An 18,332-nucleotide genomic window follows, 5' to 3' on the forward strand; every position below is an offset into this window, starting at 1 on the left:
TACAGGACAACCTATAGCAACTGTATTCATAATTGCCAAAAACTGGAAAGGACTCAAATGTCCTTCAACTGGTCAATGGTTAAACAAAGTGCTATATCCATACAATGGAATAGTACCCAGCAGTGATAAGGAAGTTATTGATTGACGTCACAGTGTGGATGAATCACTGATGCATTGTGATTCAGCATCATTACGATCCAGCACAGTGAATCCTAAATCAAAGAAGAAGCCAGAATCAAAAGGCTACAAACTGTATGAATCAATCTATGTGACATTCCAGAAAAGGCATAACTATAGGAACAGAGAAGATACCAGTGGTGGCCAGGGGTTAAAGATAGGGGAAAGGTTTCTAGAAAAGGGCAGCATGAGGGCTGATGGTACAGTTCTGTGTCTTGATTTTGGTGGTGATTATGCAACTCTGTGTATGCCAAAAAGAGTGAATTTTACTGTATGTAATTTTTAAAATAATTTTTAAATGACATACTAGATTTGAAAAACAATCAAATGGGTTTTCTAGAAATAAGTAAAACTATTACAATTAAAAATTCAGTGGATGATTTTAATAGCCGATTATATCAGCTCAAGATAGATCACAACAAAGTATACAGAATGTAGCACAGAATGGTAAAAAGGTGGAAAAGACAGACGAGAGGACAAGAGGCATAGAGATAAGTGAAAGAGTATAATATATATCAGAGCACAGTCTCAGCAGAGAGAGAAGCTGAGGATTTTCTGGAATTGATAAAAAAAAAAAAGGTGACCCAGGGGCCAGCCCTTTGGCCTAGTGGTTAAGTTCTCACACTCTGCTTCAGTCACCCCAGGTTCATGGGTTCAGATCCCAGGCACAGACCTACATACCGCTCATCAAGCCATGCTGTGGCAGCATCCCACATACAAAATAGAGGAAGATGGGTACAGATGTTAGGTCAGTGACAATCTTCCTCACCAAAAAAAAAAAAAAAAAAAGATGACACAATACACAGATATAAGAAGCCCAGTGAATCCCAAGAAGGATAAATAAAATAAAATCCATACAGAGTGAAAATATAGAAAGTCAAAGACAAAGTGAAAAATCTTAAAATTAGTCTGAGGAAAAAAAGATTGCCTTCAAAGGAGAAAAAAGTGATGACTGACTTCTCAACCACAGAGTAGAAGCCACAAACCTGAAATAACATCTTCAGTGTTATTAAAAGAATAACTTAGAAAACACAACTGCCAATCTACAACATTATACCTAGGAAAAATGTATTTCAGGAATGAAGGAGAAATAAAGGCATTTTCAGACAAACAAAACCTGAATTTGTCACCAATAGACCTTCATATTCTGAAGGAATCTGCCTTCAGGCAGAAGGAAAATTGTCCTGGGTGAAAGTCTGGAACACAAGGAAGAATGATGAGCAAAGAAAATGAGAAACAAGCAGATACACCTGGATGATCATGGAATAATACCTTTTGGGTTTTTTCAAGATTGGAATGAAAAAATAGAGCATAATAGGATTGAAGTATTCTAAGTTCCTTGTTTTGTCCCATAATAGTAGTATAATTTCTAGGGTAACCACTGAAAGATCAGAGATTAAAGGTAAAGCTTACAAACTAGAAGTGAGAAGAAATGGAATAATTTTCAAAAGTCTCTTAATCCAGGGGCCAGCCCCGTGGCTGAGTGGTTAAGTTCGTGCGTTCCGCTTTGGCACCCCAGGGTTTCATGGGTTTGGATCCTGGGCACGGACATGTTGAGGCGGTGTCCCACATGCCACACCTAAAAGGACCCACAACTGAAATGTGCAACTATGTACTGGGGGGATTTAGGGAGAAAAAACAGGGGGAGAAAATAAGAAGATTGGCAACAATTGTTAGCTCAGATGCCAATCTTTAAAAAAAAAAAAAAAGTCAGTTAATCCAAAAGACAGCAAGGAAGGAGATTAAGAAAAAACACGTAAGTTGGTGTACAGAGTTCATTGACCCCCTCCCCCCACCACCACCTTCCAAGGATACTGGGCCTGGGCTCCACACAAAGGAATGTGTCTGGGCTCAGGGCCAAAGATGGCCACTTTGGCCTTGACTCTAAGGCACAAGTTACAAAAAATATGTCCTGCATCTTGTTCATTGTCTGGGTTGGCCACCTCGATGGGCACCTGACAGGACTTGAGAAACATCCCATCCGTGGGAACAAAAAAGATAAAAACACCCCATCCGTGGGAACAAGAAGAAATAACTCAAAATATCCAAATGTCTGAAATCCTGAGTCAGAACCCACAGAAACCTTAGGATAAAAGGGAGTCACAGGCATAGAATAATTGGAAGTCTCACTGAGGAAAGGACGCTTGGCCGCAGACCTGGACAATCAGCATCCTACCTGCCGTACAAACTGTTGGGACTTCCCCCGCTGACTGTGGTGTGGATGTTGTAAGTACCGATTTGCTGTTCCCCTTTATCCCTGCTCCTTGTTCTGTCTCCCTTTATCAATAAACTTTGATTGCTTAAACAACCAAGTAGCCTTGGCGGTACCTGTCATTTCTTGCCCTTTGCTGCTGTGGGCAACAGATGGCCAACCTGTTTTTTAATAAAAACATATCAGTAATTACAGTAAATGTAAGTGGACAAATTACGTTAATTGTTCCAGCCAGAAGTTAAAGATCATCAATTGGATTTTTAAAACTCTAAATCTCTTAAATGTAAGAGTTAGGAAAAGTTGAAGGTAAAAAAAGATAGAAAACACATACGTTGCAAACACTGGACAAAAGGAAGCTGGCAAAGCTGTATTAATAACAGTCAAAATAAAATTTAAGGCGGAAAGTGTTACTAAAAATAAAGCGGGCCATTTCACAAAAGGTTCAATTTCCCAGCAAGATAGTAATTTTACCTTTCTATGCACCAACATAATGTCAAAAGCTATAGAGTGGAAATTGTCAGTTAAATAAAGTCTGCAATCAGAGTAGGTTATTTTTAATACATCTCTATCAGTAATTGATAGAATAAGTGTATTAGAAAATTAAAGAGAAAGAATTTGGACAACACAATTAAAAAGGAAAAGGCCTGGTCCTTTTTAACATATGTAGCACATTGAAGAAAACACATTATTTTTAAGCACACTAGGAACATTTGCAAATTTATGGTGAGCCATAAAGCAAGTCTCAACAAATTTGAAAGGATTCATATCATACAGAGTATATTCTCTGACCACAATGCACTGAAGCTAGAAATGAATAGCAGAGAGATAGTAAGAAAATCCTCAAGGGCTTGGAAATTGACATACTTTCTTAAATAATCTATAGGTCTAAGAAGATAGCATAATGGAAATTAGAAAATATTTTAGATCAAAGAATAATGAAAATGTTAGACATCAAAACATGTAGACACAGCTAAAACAGATTTAGAAAGAAATATATTGCCTAGAATGGGTATATTGTAAAAACAAAAAGCCTAAAAATTAATAAGCCAGTATTCATCTCAAGAAGTTTAAAAAGATAGCAAAGTAACCTGAAGAAAGTAGGAGGAAGGAAAGAATAAGAACAGAAATTAAGACAATAAAAAAGAAACGTTCAATAGAGACCGTTAGCCAGCCAGCCCTGGGCCTCTGGCGGCAAAGATTCGGGGCTCTCACCACCGTGGCCCAGGTTTGTTTCCCGGTCAGGGAACCACAGCATCCATCTGTGGGTTGTCACTCTGTGGCAGCTGTGTGTTCCTGTGATGCTGAAAGCTGTGCCACTGGTATTTCAAATCCCAGCAGGGTCACCCATGGTGGACAGTTTTCATTGAGCCTCCAGACTAAAAATAGACCAGGAGGAAGAAAGATCTGGCCGCTCACTTCCAAAAAAATTGGCCGTGAAAACCCCTGTGAATAGCAGTGGAGCATTGTGTGATAGAGCGCTGACAGGTGAGAGGATGGCACGAAAGGGCCGGGCAGGGTTCTGTGCTGCTGTCCACAGGGTGCCTTTCCAAATAAGAAACTCTCTTTTCGAAGCATCAGTTAACAACATAAACATCTCCTGATTATAAGGGTAAGGAAACTTGACTGTAGCACTAATTTCCCTTTGGGGAGGGATTTGCTCCACCTGAGGTAATGTAGGAGCTCCAACGAGAGTAATCCCAAGTAATTCTCCACATTAAGGCAACATCATGTAAACTTCCCAGGGGGCATCCATGTAAACAAAATCTAAAGATCTGGATTTTTTTAAAGGAACGCAGATTACAAAATCATTTACTTAGGGCCAGCCTGGTGGCGCAGCGGTTAAGCTTGCATATTATGCTTTGGCGGCCCAGGGTTCGCCAGTTCGGATCCCGGGTGCGGACATGGCACTGCTCATCAAGCCATGCTGTGGTAGGCGCCCCACATATAAAGTAGAGGAAGGTGGGCACGGATGTTAGCTCAGGGCCAGTCTTCCTCAGCAAAAAGAGGAGGACTGGCAACAGTTAGCTCAGGGCTAATCTTCCTCAAAAAAAAGAAATCATTTACTTATAAAACTAATAAATTGTTTCAGCAAATTCTCAGGACATATTAGACAGCATCCTGGTAAGCTCTGATGTTGCATCCTTCTATTGTTAGTTCTCATAAATATTTGGAAGGAAAGAAACAGATTGCTGAGCTGCTAGTGTGAAATCACGGGACCTGGATAGGGTAGAATTTGTGGATGAGAATGAAGGAGACATCAGAGATCACAGAATGTTTTTTGTTTTTTTTCTTTCTCCCTAAAGCCCCCCAGTAGATAGTTGTACATCATGGCGTTCGGCACTCCCGAGCTCCTCTTGCCCCGGAGGCTGGGCCTCCTCTGATTGTCCTTGGTGCTCATGTCCATGCTAAATGGAGCACTGGAAGCTTATTTTGAAAAGTGATTTGGGTTATACATGGCCTTTACCTCCTCAGGACTTTTTGCTTTTGACTAGATATATTTTAGAGACTAAAACTTGATTTCATTTATACATTGGGATGTTACTCAGCAATTTAAGAAAGAAGAATGCATACTAAGACATGCATCATCACAAAAATCTCCAAAGCAGCATGTGGAGTGACAGAAACCAGACACCAGAGTGTGTACTGTCTGATTCCATTCATACAGCGTATGAATGAATTCAAGAATGGGCAAAACAAATGTACAATAGAAATAAGGGGCCAGCCCCAGTGGCCTAGTGGTTATGTTTGGCACACTCTGCTTCAGTGACCTGAGCTTAGTTCCCGGGCGCAGACCTACACTACTCATCTGTCAGTGGCCATGCTGTCATGGTGGCTCACATACAAAAAGAGAAAGATTGGCAACAAATGTTAGCTCAGGGTCATATCTTCCTCAGCAAAAAAAGAAGAGGAAAAGTGGTTGCATCAAAACCAGTAAATTATTTAGGAATAAATTTAACCAAAGGGGTAAAAGACCTGTTTAAAAAAAAACAATCTCAAGTGAGAGGAGAGTTGCTTGTGGTTGATTCTGTGATCATGCTCCAAAGCTTTCTTGGCTCTTTTATTAGATGCTCAAAATAAACAGAAATCAAGATTGGTTTTCAGTTGTGCAGAAGTGGAACACTGTACTTCATGTACTTTTGTGTGGTAAAAGGACTTGGGGAGTGAATAATTGGTGCATGGACAGAAATCTCCCTTTCTCTCCTTCTCGTGCACATCTCACACTTGGTAAGAGCTCATGTGCTTTCTTTCTGCCTAGGAAAGAAAAAATCCAAATTCAAAACTTTTAAGAAGTTCTTTGGGAAGAAGAAGAGAAAGGAATCGCCTTCGTCCACAGGAAGTAGCGCCTGGAAACAGAGTCAGGCGAAAAGTGAGGTCGTTGCCCTCGAGTCGGGGCCTGTGGGCTATGACTCAGAGGATGAGCTCGAGTAAGTTGCCTTTTCCATCCTTCAGGCTGGTGCGCCCCAGTAAGCGGGAGGGGGCACAGGGGAACCCCAATACTCTGTCTTGTTGTCTTGGTGACTCGCTGGATTTCTGAGCCTACTTTCCTCCTAGGTAATTCTGTTGGAAGTTCTTGCACAGAAGTTGTGTTTTTTGTCCTTTCATACGTAGGGATGGAGACGGTTGGGCGGGGGGTCGACTTTTTCAGATACCTGCTGTGTCCCAGGTGCTGGATGTATGACAAGTTTACGATGACTGTGGGAGAGGAGGTGAGACAGACCATTTTATACATGAGCAAACCAAGCTTTAGAGAAATTGTGGAGAACTTGCGCAGTGTCCTGTGGCCAAAAGTGGCCAGATTAGGATGTAATCCCTCACTTAATTTGACATAAAACTCTTTTGAGGACCTGGATACTATACTAGAAAGATACATGTCTCTAAACCTGAACTTTGAGTAATTGAATGTGACGGTTTTCCATTAGAGAGAGGGGGGTGAGGTGGAAGGCTTCCTGCTGTTCAGTCTTAGAAAAATCATCCAAAAATATTGTCAGGAAGAACAGACCCAATAGGGATGAAAATTTGGGGATGTCTAGTGAAGAAATCCTTATGTTTGTAACTTGCACTCCATCAAAATATGGTTACAATCCATATGCTTCAGTTATCCCAGCAGTTATTTCTGTGATTAAAAGGGGAAAAAACGTATTTGTTGCCATGACAGCTCTTATATTTTCTTTTAAACAACATTGGCCCCTTGATTTGAGTATAAAGTTCTTACAAAGGCATAATGACCCTCCGGATCGAGGAGCAGACCACGCTGAGAGGGGGTCACGGGCTTCAGCATCCCAGTGATGGTGTCTGTCCCCTCCCTCCTTCTCACCGGTCTCCTTGCCTATTTTCAAAGGAGTAGAAATTACGCTGACCACTTGGTGGCGCCAAACGACTGGAGAGGAAAGATTCGAGGTTTTGCTGGTTTTTTTTTCTGGTGCTGGCAGGGAGCAGGATGGATGCACGTTGCACCTTATGAAGCACAGAAAGGAAGGACTGTCCGTGCCTCTTTTAGGCAGTGTGCTTGACTCTTGGGGAACAAGACATTATCGTGATAATATTGCTAATTATTAAATGTCTTCACTGGGCTAGCCCCAGGGAAGCCATAACACTCCCCCTCATCTCTGACCAGAGCACACAGTGGCCCTCCAACTACAGAACAGGGGCGCAGCAGGGGGAATAAGCTGGGGAAAATGACCTGTCCGCTTGTCTGTCTCCTCTCTATCACCAGAGCACGTGGAAAGTGGGGACAGTGTTCTTTTCACCTTCATAGTCCCAGCACCTAGCAGGGGCCCAGTCCTCAGTTACTGGTCAAGGTTGCTGGAGTGATGCTAGGAAAGGAAGCTTAGGAGTGGGGTATGATGAGGCCCCAGAAGTGCAAATAATGTTTTTAGAGAGCAGCACAGAGGATGAAGCAAGATTTTTCTCTTTTTTTCCCAACTTCATTGAGATAAAATTGGCATATAACATTGTGGAAGTTTAAGGTGTACAATGTGTTGATTTAATACACATATATATTGCAAAATAATTACCACCATAGCGTTAGCTAACACCTGCATCATGTCAACTAATTACTCTTTCTATTTTTGGTGGTAATATTTAAGATCTACTCTCTTAACAATTTTCAAGTATGTAATATAGTGTCATTAACTAGAATAACTGTGTTATACAAATTGTGCTATAGATCCCTAGAACTTATTCATCTGATAACTGGAAATTCGTACCCTTTGACCAGCATCTCCCCATTTCCCCCAGCTCCCTAGCTCCTGGCAGCCGCCTCTCTATTTTCTATTCCTGTGAATTTGGCTTTTTTAGATTCCACATGTAAGTGAGATCATATAGTATTTGTCTTTCTCTGTCTGATGTTATCTCACTTAGCATTCCCCTCAAGGTGTACCCATGTTGTGGCAAATAGCAGGATGTCCTCCTTTCTCATGACTAAATAATAGTCTGTCGTGTATATATATATATATATACACCATATTTCTTTATCCATTCATCCACTGATGAACACTTAGGTTGTTTGCCTATCTTGGCTATTGTGAATAATGCTGCAACGAACATGAGGGTGCAGATAGCTCTTTGAGGTCCTGTTTTCATTTCCTTTGGACATATACCGCAAAGGGGGATTACTGGATCATACGTAGTTCTGTTTTTAATTTTTTGAGGAACCTCCATAGTGACTGCACCAGCTTACATTCCTATCAACAGTATACGAGGCTTCCCTTTTCTCCACATCCTTGCCAACATTTGTTATTTCTTGTCTTTTTGATAGTAGTCATTCTAACATGTGTGAGGTGATATCTCATTGTGGTTTTGATTTGCATTTCCCTGATGATTAGCGATGCTGAGCACCTTTCCATGTACCTGTTGGCCATCTGTATGTCTTCTTTGGAAAAATGTCTCTTTAGATCCTCGGCTCGTTTTTTAACAGGATTGTTTGGGTTTTTTTGCTATTGAGTTGTATGAGTTCTTTATATATTTTGGATATTAACCCCTTAACAGATATGTGATTTTCAAACATTGTCTCCTATTTTTTAGGTTGCATTTTCATTTTGTTGATGGTTTCCTTTGCTGTGCAGAAGCTTTTTAGTTTGATGCCATCCCACCTGCTCATTTTTGCTTTTGTTGCCTTTGCTTTTGGTGTCAAATCAAAAAATCATTGCCAAGACCAATGTCAAAGAGCTTACACCCCATGTTTTCTTCTAGGAGTTTTATAGTTTCAGGTCTTACATTCAAGTATTTAATCCATTTTGATTTTTGTGTATGGTGTGAAATAGTGGTCCAGTTCCATTCTTTTGCACGTGGCTGTCCAGTTTTCCCAGCACTGTTTATTAAAGAGACTTTCCTTTCTCCATTGTATTTTCTTGGCTCCTTTCTCATAAATTAATTGACCATAAAAAAGATAAGATCTTAAAGGCATTCTTTCGCCTCTTTGAGAGTCTGTGTGCCTTCTAGTCTCTGCGCCAACTTCTCGTCCATCACCATGGGCAAAAGAGTTCCATTTGCCAAGTACATTAATGCTGGGAAACCACACGGGATCTTGTGGGTTTAAAGAGTTGATGCCCACTTATTGTGTCTGTGTGGTTATGCTTCTTGAGTCTCCTAATCTATAACGATCCCCTCCGCTGTGTTTCATGTCCTTGATCTGATGGAAGAACAGGGTCATTTGCTTTGCAGAATATCCCATATTCTGGATTTGCTTTCTCTTAGTATGACTGAACTCATGCCTGTATTCCTTGAATTTCTTGTAGAACGGAAGATGGATCTAGATATTAATTAGATTTAGGTTCAAGATGGTGCTGGATACTTATGGTCACATCGCATCACGAGACGCATGCTTTCTGGTTGTCCCACTTCTACTGACACTAAGACTGAGCAGTGGATTCAGGGGGTCTCTCTCAGTGTGATCCCTCCACCAGCCTTCACCTAATGATTTAACACCTGCCGATGATCATTGCCTAGATCCCTTATTTCATTGCAAAATGTGTTTTTTCTATTTCTGTCATCCACTCTGCATGTGCTAGCTGGAATTCTTCTATGAAGAAGACCTTTCCTTCATCAACTCCTTGGTGGCTCTGAAATACATTTTGTACAGGAAAGGCAGGATAATTCTTGGTTCTTCTTTTATCAGTCTGCTTTCAGAGTAGTGACCTGGTACCCTAGCAACTTCCAGTACTGACCAATGACTGTTGTTTTTTTTTTTCTTTTTTCTTGAATATCATTATGAATGCATGGATTTTTATGTATTTGCTTTAACCTGTAATAGTCTTTATTCATTTTTATGCTCACACTGTCCCATCTTATGCTATTGGGAGTCACTTCAAATTAGCTCCTGGGTTCTTCTGACATGACCCCATTTGTCGTTGAAAACTTGCACAATGAGAAATCTCAGGTTTATTTTGCCCCACATATCCTGGCCTAGAACTGTAATCAGCAATTTCTTCACAGGTTCCTGGATCCTTTTTGTATGAAATGGTTTTCAGAAACCACAGTCTGGCTGCCAGAGGTGAATGCTAATTGGCTGTTATTGCTTCTAGACCTTTCCAGTAGAAATAGCTAGGAAATATGTTTTCTTTTTTAAGAAAGAAATGTCATTAATTCACTGATATTTCCAGTTCAGATTTAATAAGACAAAATTTTTACTTATTTGATTTTTTTGTTTGAATTCACTTTTGTCTTACACTGGAAATTTTAGTTCCTAATGATATTAACAAAATTATTTTCTTTATAATAGTTTCATTACCCCCTTTCCCACACAGAGGTTACATACTATGAAGATTGTTCTGCACTGTTTTTTTAAAATAAATATTGCTACTAATAAGACTACCGAGTGCAATTTAATTTTTATTTTTGTCGCTATTACTACTAACAGGATTATTGAGTACGGTTTATGTGTCTTTTTGTTCTTAGAATTTATCCTATTATGGATGTAGAGTCAAAAGTCGCTTGAATGTCGAGTTAAAGTCACTTGAAATCATTTTTTTCTCTGTGTGGTGATGCCAACAACCTGATGTAAAATTAGGCTTGTTTGTTTCTGTTTGTTCTCTAGTTTTAGAAATTGTTTTATTTCCCTTTTTGTTTGATTTTGCCTTCTAACTACGTAAAATATTTACATAGTTTCAAAGACAAAATTGTAAAGGTAAATAGGTACCTTGGCACCCTGTCTCCCTGTCTTGTTCTGTCCTTCCCCCTACAGGAAACCGTTTTCATTCGTTACTGATCCTTCTATTTTTGTTTTTAAGAATATAAGCCAACACACACATCTGTTCTCAGATTTCACATATATCCATACCCCCCTTCCCCACACAGAGCCAACACACCATGAACACTGTTCTGCCCTCCTTCTTTCATTATTTTTTACTTAGTATGGTTTGCTGCTGCCTGGATACAGTTTACAGAGATCCTCCTCACCCATCTGGTCAGCTGCAGAGTCTCCATTATTTGATGTTCCTTAGTTTATTCAGACACCCTCTGAGGACATGCGGGTTGTTTCCAGGCTTTTGCTTCTATAAATGTTGCTGTAGTGAATGGCCTTGCGCGTATGGCATTCTGTGGTCTTGCCAGTGTATTTTTGTGGAGGTTTTTCATGCTATCTCAACTCATGGTGACACCCACAGTGGCAGTGCTTGGGCAGTGGTCGTGGTTTCCAGAGGGTGTGGCCAGGGGCTGCCCACCGTAGGAGGGAACCCCAGGTGTGGTGGGATCTTTCTGACAAGAGCTGCCATTGGCAGGGAGGGCCTGCCTGGTTCTTTCACTTGGCTTGACTCCCTCTCAGAAATGTGAGGACACACCCTTCTGGGAGGCCTGGGTTCCCACTTGCAAACTTGCTATTGCAGGCTAGAAAGAAGTCAGAAAGCATCACTAACCAACACAGTTCAATCTGCTGTGGAGCAGGGCCCCACCTAACAGTGCCTAATACCTCCCAGAGGACAGGATGCCCGGAGCAGGGTCGGGGGGAGGGTTGTGGCACACGAGATATCCAGTGTCTTTGGGGGCAGGCTTTCCTTCCTTCATCATCAGGTCTCAGTCATCTCCTTCCACCTATTGTTCAGGCAGCTACCACTGCTAGGAAAATCTGACAGCTAACTCACAGTCCTCTTAGGACATTTTGTGAATGTCCTGTGGGTTCAGTTTCAAATTGGAGCCTTGAGCTTGGGGCTGGGGAAGGGGCTGGGCTGGTGATGACAGAAGGGCCTGCCGCCTACCCTCCCTGACCCAGGCACGAAGGTTGGATTGCACAGATCACGTCCAGTCATAAAAGGAGGGAGTGGCTTTGCAGACTTGGAACCCTCATTTCCAACCCTGCCGTGGATGTGTGTTTTGGGCCACCTTGGGAACATGCCTCCATCTGGCAGCCCTCAGCATGCTGTGCAGACACAGCCTCCAGCCCACCCAGGGGCTGCATGTTTGCCCACAGAATGACCTCACTGTCCTGGGCACCCATGACAGTCTTCTGCACAACCCCACCAGCCAGCAAAGGCCTCCTGCCAGCCCTTCCTTTCTGCAGGCCTGTTGTCTTGGACCACACACCTCATCAGACCTTGGTTTTTCCATTAATGAAAAGAATTCACACAACCTTCAGATGTGTCAGGAAAATTCCTATCTCTACAGTGCTCCTAATAGTTAACTGTGGTACTTGACAGAGTGGACGTAAACTGAAGTCAGAAGCAGTTAAAAACTGAACGTAACGGAAGGCTTGTTGCATGATATCCCATTAACCCACATCCCCGTTGTTCGTCCCGAGCACCCCGGTGAGAGGTGGAGTTGAGCAGAGTTTCACTGTGCCTCTTTCTTCCTAGGGAGTCGAGGGGCGCGCTGGGCAGCCGAGCCCTCTCACATGACAGTATTTTCATTCCTGAGTCGGGACAGGACCCCGCTCGGCCTGTGCGGGTGTTTTCCCAAGAAAATGTGTGTGACCGGATCAAAGCTCTGCAGGTAAATGCTTCCAGGGCAGCGTCACTTGATATGTATGTCAAACGTGAATGGAGAAGTTTTTAAATGATTTCTGCTCGCTTAGTTTGATATGTTTTAAAGTATAATTGCACTCACATCGCAACTATCCCAGGACGCACTGAGTTAGTCACAGCCAGGTCTTGACACATTCTAAGTTAGAACCGCTCATTTTCAAGATAACGGCAAGAGAGCTGGTGGCAGATTTTCTTTCAGTTCAGTCTCTGCATCGGGCCAGGGCCTTGAAAATATCTCCTGAATGCATGAGTTGGAGCAGGAGGATTTGTTGATAAAAGTCGCTGATGAAAACATGAGCTAATGTTCTTTATTCCAATCTAGTTAAAAATACAGTGTAATGTGAAAATGGGGCCGCCACCTCCTCCAGGGGGCCTTCCTGCCAAGCGAGGAGATGATGCCGGCATGAGCTCTGAGGACGACGGTCTGCCCAGGAGCCCCCCAGAGATGTCCCTGCTGCCTGACATGGGTCCCGGCACAACCATAAAGGCAAGTGCAGCCTGCGCCTCGCCTCGTCTCCGTCAGCACCCACCACAGAGGGCACCCAGGGCTCTGGTGGCCCCTGTGTGTTCCCCTAAGATTCCCATGGGTGGGTGTGGACGTGCTCGGTGTGGCCGGGAGGAATCCCAGACCAGGTCACTGGAACCACAGTCAGTCCTTGGGCTGTGTTTGTTTTCATTCTTTGAGCAGAAATGCAGGACTTGTAGGAAATACTGTCTGGGTAACATTTTTCATGATGGTTATAGGTCTGATATCATCAACCCTGTACCTCGTTTTTCCTGTCTGAGCAGATGACCAGAGTGGGCATCTCATCTAAAAAAAGGGAAACACCTTTGTGCCTCTTTTCTATTGTCATGACATTTAGCCAGAGGGAGAAGAGAGTGGTACACATACATGACTTAATCCAGGCTCCCATATTGGAGTGTGGGACTGTGAAAACCTGTCAGGTTAGGGGTAGAAATATGAGGCATGGTGCTGGGCATCAGGGCAACAGGGTAAGTATGACTAGCAGGAGAGCTATTTATGACCTCAGCAGGGCAGGAGCACTCGTCTCAGATACCACCCTCCCCCATTAGAATCTACGAGGAGGAATTAAGCTTTCTCACGTATAAACAGCATAGCCCACTCGTGGTGCTGCCATTTTAAACCCATACAATGTATTTGTACATAAATGATCACTTTTCCCTTGTAGACAAACCTTGCTGTTGCTGGATAGACTTGGAGTTACCCGTGTTATGCTGACAATTGAAAAACAAATAAAAGCCGGAGTCCATTTTTATACACACACCTGCCCTGTGTGTCCTTGGAGCAGTCACTTGGTCCCTGGTCGAGGGCCATTCACGGTGGAGTCTTGGGGGCTTCATTGTGAATCGCCATCTCGCCAATTCTATGCTGCTCTGAAACGATCAGTAGGACTGCAACTTGGACGTCCAGAAGCCCCACTGCAGAGGCAGGGGAAGGAATAGTTACCTGTTTTGGGTGGAGGTTTGGGTTCCCAGAGCATCACTGGTGAAATGCAGGGGAAGGGCAGTGGTGGGGCTGAGTGTACATAAGCCCCAGGGTGGGGTTCACACAGAGCTGGTTAGAGAATTGTTCTCTCCAGGGTCCTGCTCTAAGTGAACCACGAGCAGGGTCTTAGGACAGTGGGCTACCCACACCTGCTCTCCCACCTCGAGGAGAAGGAAGAGGACAAGGAGGATGGTTTGGCCCATTTCCTGGACTCTGAACCAACCCTGCACCCCTTAACACCGTAAAATACTGGAGGGTAAAGTTGACGGGATCATGGCTGCCTAAGGTGTAACGACCAGGTGACAGGCACCTCCTTGTCTACACCCTCAGATGTGCAGCCTCAGGACCAGATGTGACTTTGTATGTTTTGGGGCCATGTGGTGGGGAGATGTCTCTCATGAGCCCTCGTGGACTGACCCACCCTCATTCCAGCCCACAGTTCTCTGACTCTCGCAGCATCGTAATTCTCTGTGTTTAGCCGGGACAGACAGTACCGAGGAACAGGTAGTTCCTAACTCCTTTTGGTAAGGAGTGAGCCTGGCTCCAAGCCCACAACGCCCCGTGATGTTCAAATTCCGCAGTTAGCTGAGTGGGAGCCGTGCCTCCTGGGCAGGGCTGACCTCGTCCTCCTCAACATTCCTCCTGCGGTGGTGATGTTACCTAACAAAAAATGTTCTGAGATTTAATCAGTTATTGGGTAATATGAACAATTCACTAACTTCATAGGAAACCAAAATTTGAGCCTTTAAGACTTAAAAAAAGTAGGTAATCTTTATCACCATGGTTTTTAAGACACAGTGATTGTGTTTGGTGCCCTGAAATTTTGGGGGCATAGTGGGCCATTGAGAGGGAAAACAATGCACTCTTTAAAATGTGTTTACATAACACATGGAATTTGATATAATGGTGCCTTAAATCCCAAAAGGACAGGATTGTGGGCTGTTTATTTTTTTCTTGTTGTGACACCTTACACAACCTCACATACTTGACAGAGAAACTTAATGAAGAATATTGTGAAAAAAAGATTTTCAGTAACAAATACTCGATGACACTGCCAAGGTGATATTTCCTGACAGAATGAGTTTTTCAGGAAATAGCACGGAATTTTTTTTTTCATTACCACATGAGGTAAAAACTGATGAAACTGGTGATTTTTAAGGTAAATTACATCTAACTCCTCATATTCTTGGTTTCCTGCCAGCAGGTAGGAAACGCTGGGTAGAGGGTAGCAGACTGGCAGGTCTCTTTTGATCCAGCTGCTGAGGGAAGGTGACAAGTGGAGACAGCACAGCTCTGGGCTGAAGGAGGAGACGCACCCATGGCTGTGGCGAGGCTCTGGGCAGGTTTTGTCACCTCTAGGAATCTGTCCTCAGAGGGTTTGGAGAGGGTTTAATGAGATGGGGTGGGTCGGTGCCTCGCATCCCTCAAAGCAAATGCCACAGGAACTTGGGTCCCCAGGCTCCCCTTCCCTGGACCGGCCCACCACCTCTGCTGCCTGTCTGCTGGCCACTCCTCAGGGGCTGAGCCCCTCTTTTTGAGGGCAAACATTGTCAAGCAGCTGTCACTCAGGGTCACCTCCAGAAAGCCTCTGAACCCCAGACCATTTCCTCAGGGCCTTTTGAGCCACGTTCCTCCAACAAAGGGCCACCTGTTAGACTTTTAAATCATCCACTTCCAGAATCATCCATAAGTACAGATCTCAGGAAAAAGTAGGTGACTGGGAGCAAGCAATGCAAATGGAATGCTCCGATGCTGCCATCCCGCTGAGGAAAATGCAGGTTGGCTTTCCTGTGCTGTCTTCCTCCCCTTGAACCCCACCCACCTCACCTAGTTGCTTTACTGAGCAAAGACAGAACTCATGATTGCCCTGGTCATCAGGGTACTGGTCTTTCCAGGCCCCAGAATGAGGGTGGAGACCGGGGAGTGAGACTCCAGTGCCCCGCAGGAAGATCAGCTGTGACAGCCAGCGCAGGGGTTGTATGGGGACAGCCCGTTGTTCAGAGTGTCAGGCAAATTAAACTCCTTGCCAAGGGCCCCCAGCCCGGGGAGCAGGCCCGAGCCCAGGACCGTCTGCTCAGGCACTGCAAACCCAGGGGACCCAAGTGGAGCGGAGGCAGGGAATGCATGTCCTTTGGGTTTATGGAGGGGTGACCAAGGCCTGTACTGTCACAAACGAAGTCATCATTCTCATTCATGGAGTCACTGCATTTGCAAAGCAGCTCACCTTGTCTGTTCTCTTGAGTCCCAGACCGTAAGAAAAACAAGAAACAAAATTTTACCAAGTGTTTGTCTACATTATTCCTCTAGACAAGGGTGAAGATGAAGGAATCTGTATGATTTGAAATGCAGCCATCCTGCTTGTGACCCTTAAGGAGGACCAACTGGGAAGGTGTGGCCTGTCCAACCTAAGGTGACTTCCTGAGTCCTCAGCTGCAACGGTGGAAGCCAAAGCCACAGGCACAGGGGAAGTCGTGGCCAGGAGTCCTGTGGTTTATTTTAAAAATAATTTTTCTTGCTTTATTCCCGTAAGAATCTGAGTAGCTAAAACAAGAGAACTAAAATAGATTTTGTCCACTTATAACCCTTTTCTCCTCATTTTAGTAATTGTCTTCTCCCAGTTGACAGCCATAAACTTTCTACGTGCATTAGAAAATGTAAGGGACCTTTATGTTAACAGGGAGAATATGTCCCTCTCGCTGGCGGTTCCCTTGCAGGAGGCAGTCCCTGCCTCCGAGCCCGTCTCTCTAACAGTGTCGTCCTTCTGGCTCCCCCTCTAGTTTAGCGGAGGCTGCTGGGCATCTGCTCCCTGTGGAACTCTAGGGTTGTGGAAAAGAAAGTGAGCAAGACACACCCATGCCCCTCGCTGCCAGCGTCTTTTCTGCTGCCTCCTTCCTGAGGAGACTGATTTCCTGAGGGTTTACTAAATCATTGTGAGGTGCCTAAAATTATGGTCTTAAATTAAAATGTAAAGACACCACTTCCACCCGTTAGGATGGCTACTGTCAAAAAAACAGAAAATAACAAGTATTGGTGAGGATGTGGAGAAAAGGGAACCCTTGCACACTGTTGATGCGAATGTAAAATGGTGCAGTTGCTATGGAAAACAGTATGACAGTTCCTCAAAAAATTAAAAATAGAACTGCTATATGACCCAGCAATTCCACTGCTGGGTATTACCCGAAAGAATTGAAAGCAAGTTCTTGAAGAGGTATTTGTACACCCGTGTTCATAGCAGCAGCATTCACAATAGCTAAAACATGGAAGCAACCCACGTGTACATCGACAGATGAATGGATAAACAAACTGTGGTATGTACATAAACAGAACATTATTCAGCCTTGAGAAGGAAAGAAAGTCTGACAAATGCTATAACATGGATGAAGCTTAAGGACATTATGTTAAGTGAAATAAGCCCAACAAAACAAGACAGAAACTATATGATTCCACTTAATATGAGATAGCTAGAGTAGTCAAATTCATAGAGACAAGGTAGAATGGGGAGCTATGGTTTAATGGGTACAGAGTTTCCATTTTACAAAAGGAAAAGTTCTGGAGACGGATGGTGGTAATGGTTGCACAACAACATGAATGTATCTAATGCCACTGTACCATACCGTTAAAAGTGGTTAAGTTGGTTAATTTTATGTGTATTTTACTACAATGAGAAATTTAGAAAATAAAAAACTTTGGAAAAAAGTGTAAACTTGACACTAATATTGAGCACTGTGCTGGAAGAGGAGGTTTTTTTGGTTTGTAGCTGGCAGGGTTGTAACTAAAGCCCAGCATCTCCCAAATTCTCTCTCCGCACCTCGCTCCTTGGATCTGGGCTGAACCTGCACATGGGTGCGCAGTGGGTGCCCCTCCAGTACTTTATGCCGATAATGCCTTTGCAGGAGAACCCACGTAGACCTCACTCTGTGGAGGAGCTTGCCAAGTTCAGTGGGCAGGTGTCTTAGGGTGTTACTGGCATTCTTCTGCCTGACTAGCCAAATCCTCTTCCCTCGTGGCAACACTTTACCTCTTGGCTGTCTGTCAATTACTCCCTGCTGAGCTATAAACCAGTCAAATATTTGAGACTTAACAGGTGGTAACTTACAGCCAGCTTTCTCCAAGAGGACACATGAAGATACAGAACTCTTCTAGAATGAACCAGTGCAGCTACAGTGATGGAATGCTGGGGGGGGTGGGGGTTCAGCATGTGCTGTGCCCCAGCCTGTAAAACACACCCCTGGGCCACCCTCTCGGCTTCTGGAGACAGGACCAAGCCTGACTCTGACCTTGGAGAAATCGGGCTGGTCTGTTTCATCAGAGAAAGTAGCTCTTGTCTGAAGCGCTTGGGCCAGCTGCTGTGTGAGGTGAAGGCAGTTATCCTGCTCAGGGTGCCTGGGACACAGGCGCTCTGCGTGGCCTTGGAAATGAGTGAGAGGCTTCCAGGGGTTGGCCCAACACTTACAACTCCCAGCACTTTACCTTTCTGAAGGAG

General features: G+C 43.8%; 1 protein-coding gene across 12 annotated transcripts in view; it reads left to right on the plus strand.

Annotated features, from left to right (window-relative positions):
• CRACDL (CRACD like) overlaps window positions 1-18,332 on the plus strand; it is a 135,195-nt gene that overhangs the window by 83,426 nt on the left and 33,437 nt on the right. For all 12 annotated transcript variants that reach the window (XM_046662360.1, XM_046662361.1, XM_046662363.1 and 9 more), the window contains exons 3-5: window positions 5,646-5,814; window positions 12,175-12,310; window positions 12,665-12,829. In XM_046662360.1, coding sequence (XP_046518316.1) covers window positions 5,646-5,814; window positions 12,175-12,310; window positions 12,665-12,829 — 470 coding nt within the window. The remainder of the gene's footprint in view (window positions 1-5,645; window positions 5,815-12,174; window positions 12,311-12,664; window positions 12,830-18,332) is intronic.

Source organism: Equus quagga, chromosome 5, assembly GCF_021613505.1.
Source record: "Equus quagga isolate Etosha38 chromosome 5, UCLA_HA_Equagga_1.0, whole genome shotgun sequence".
NCBI classification, from domain to species: Eukaryota; Metazoa; Chordata; class Mammalia; order Perissodactyla; family Equidae; genus Equus; species Equus quagga.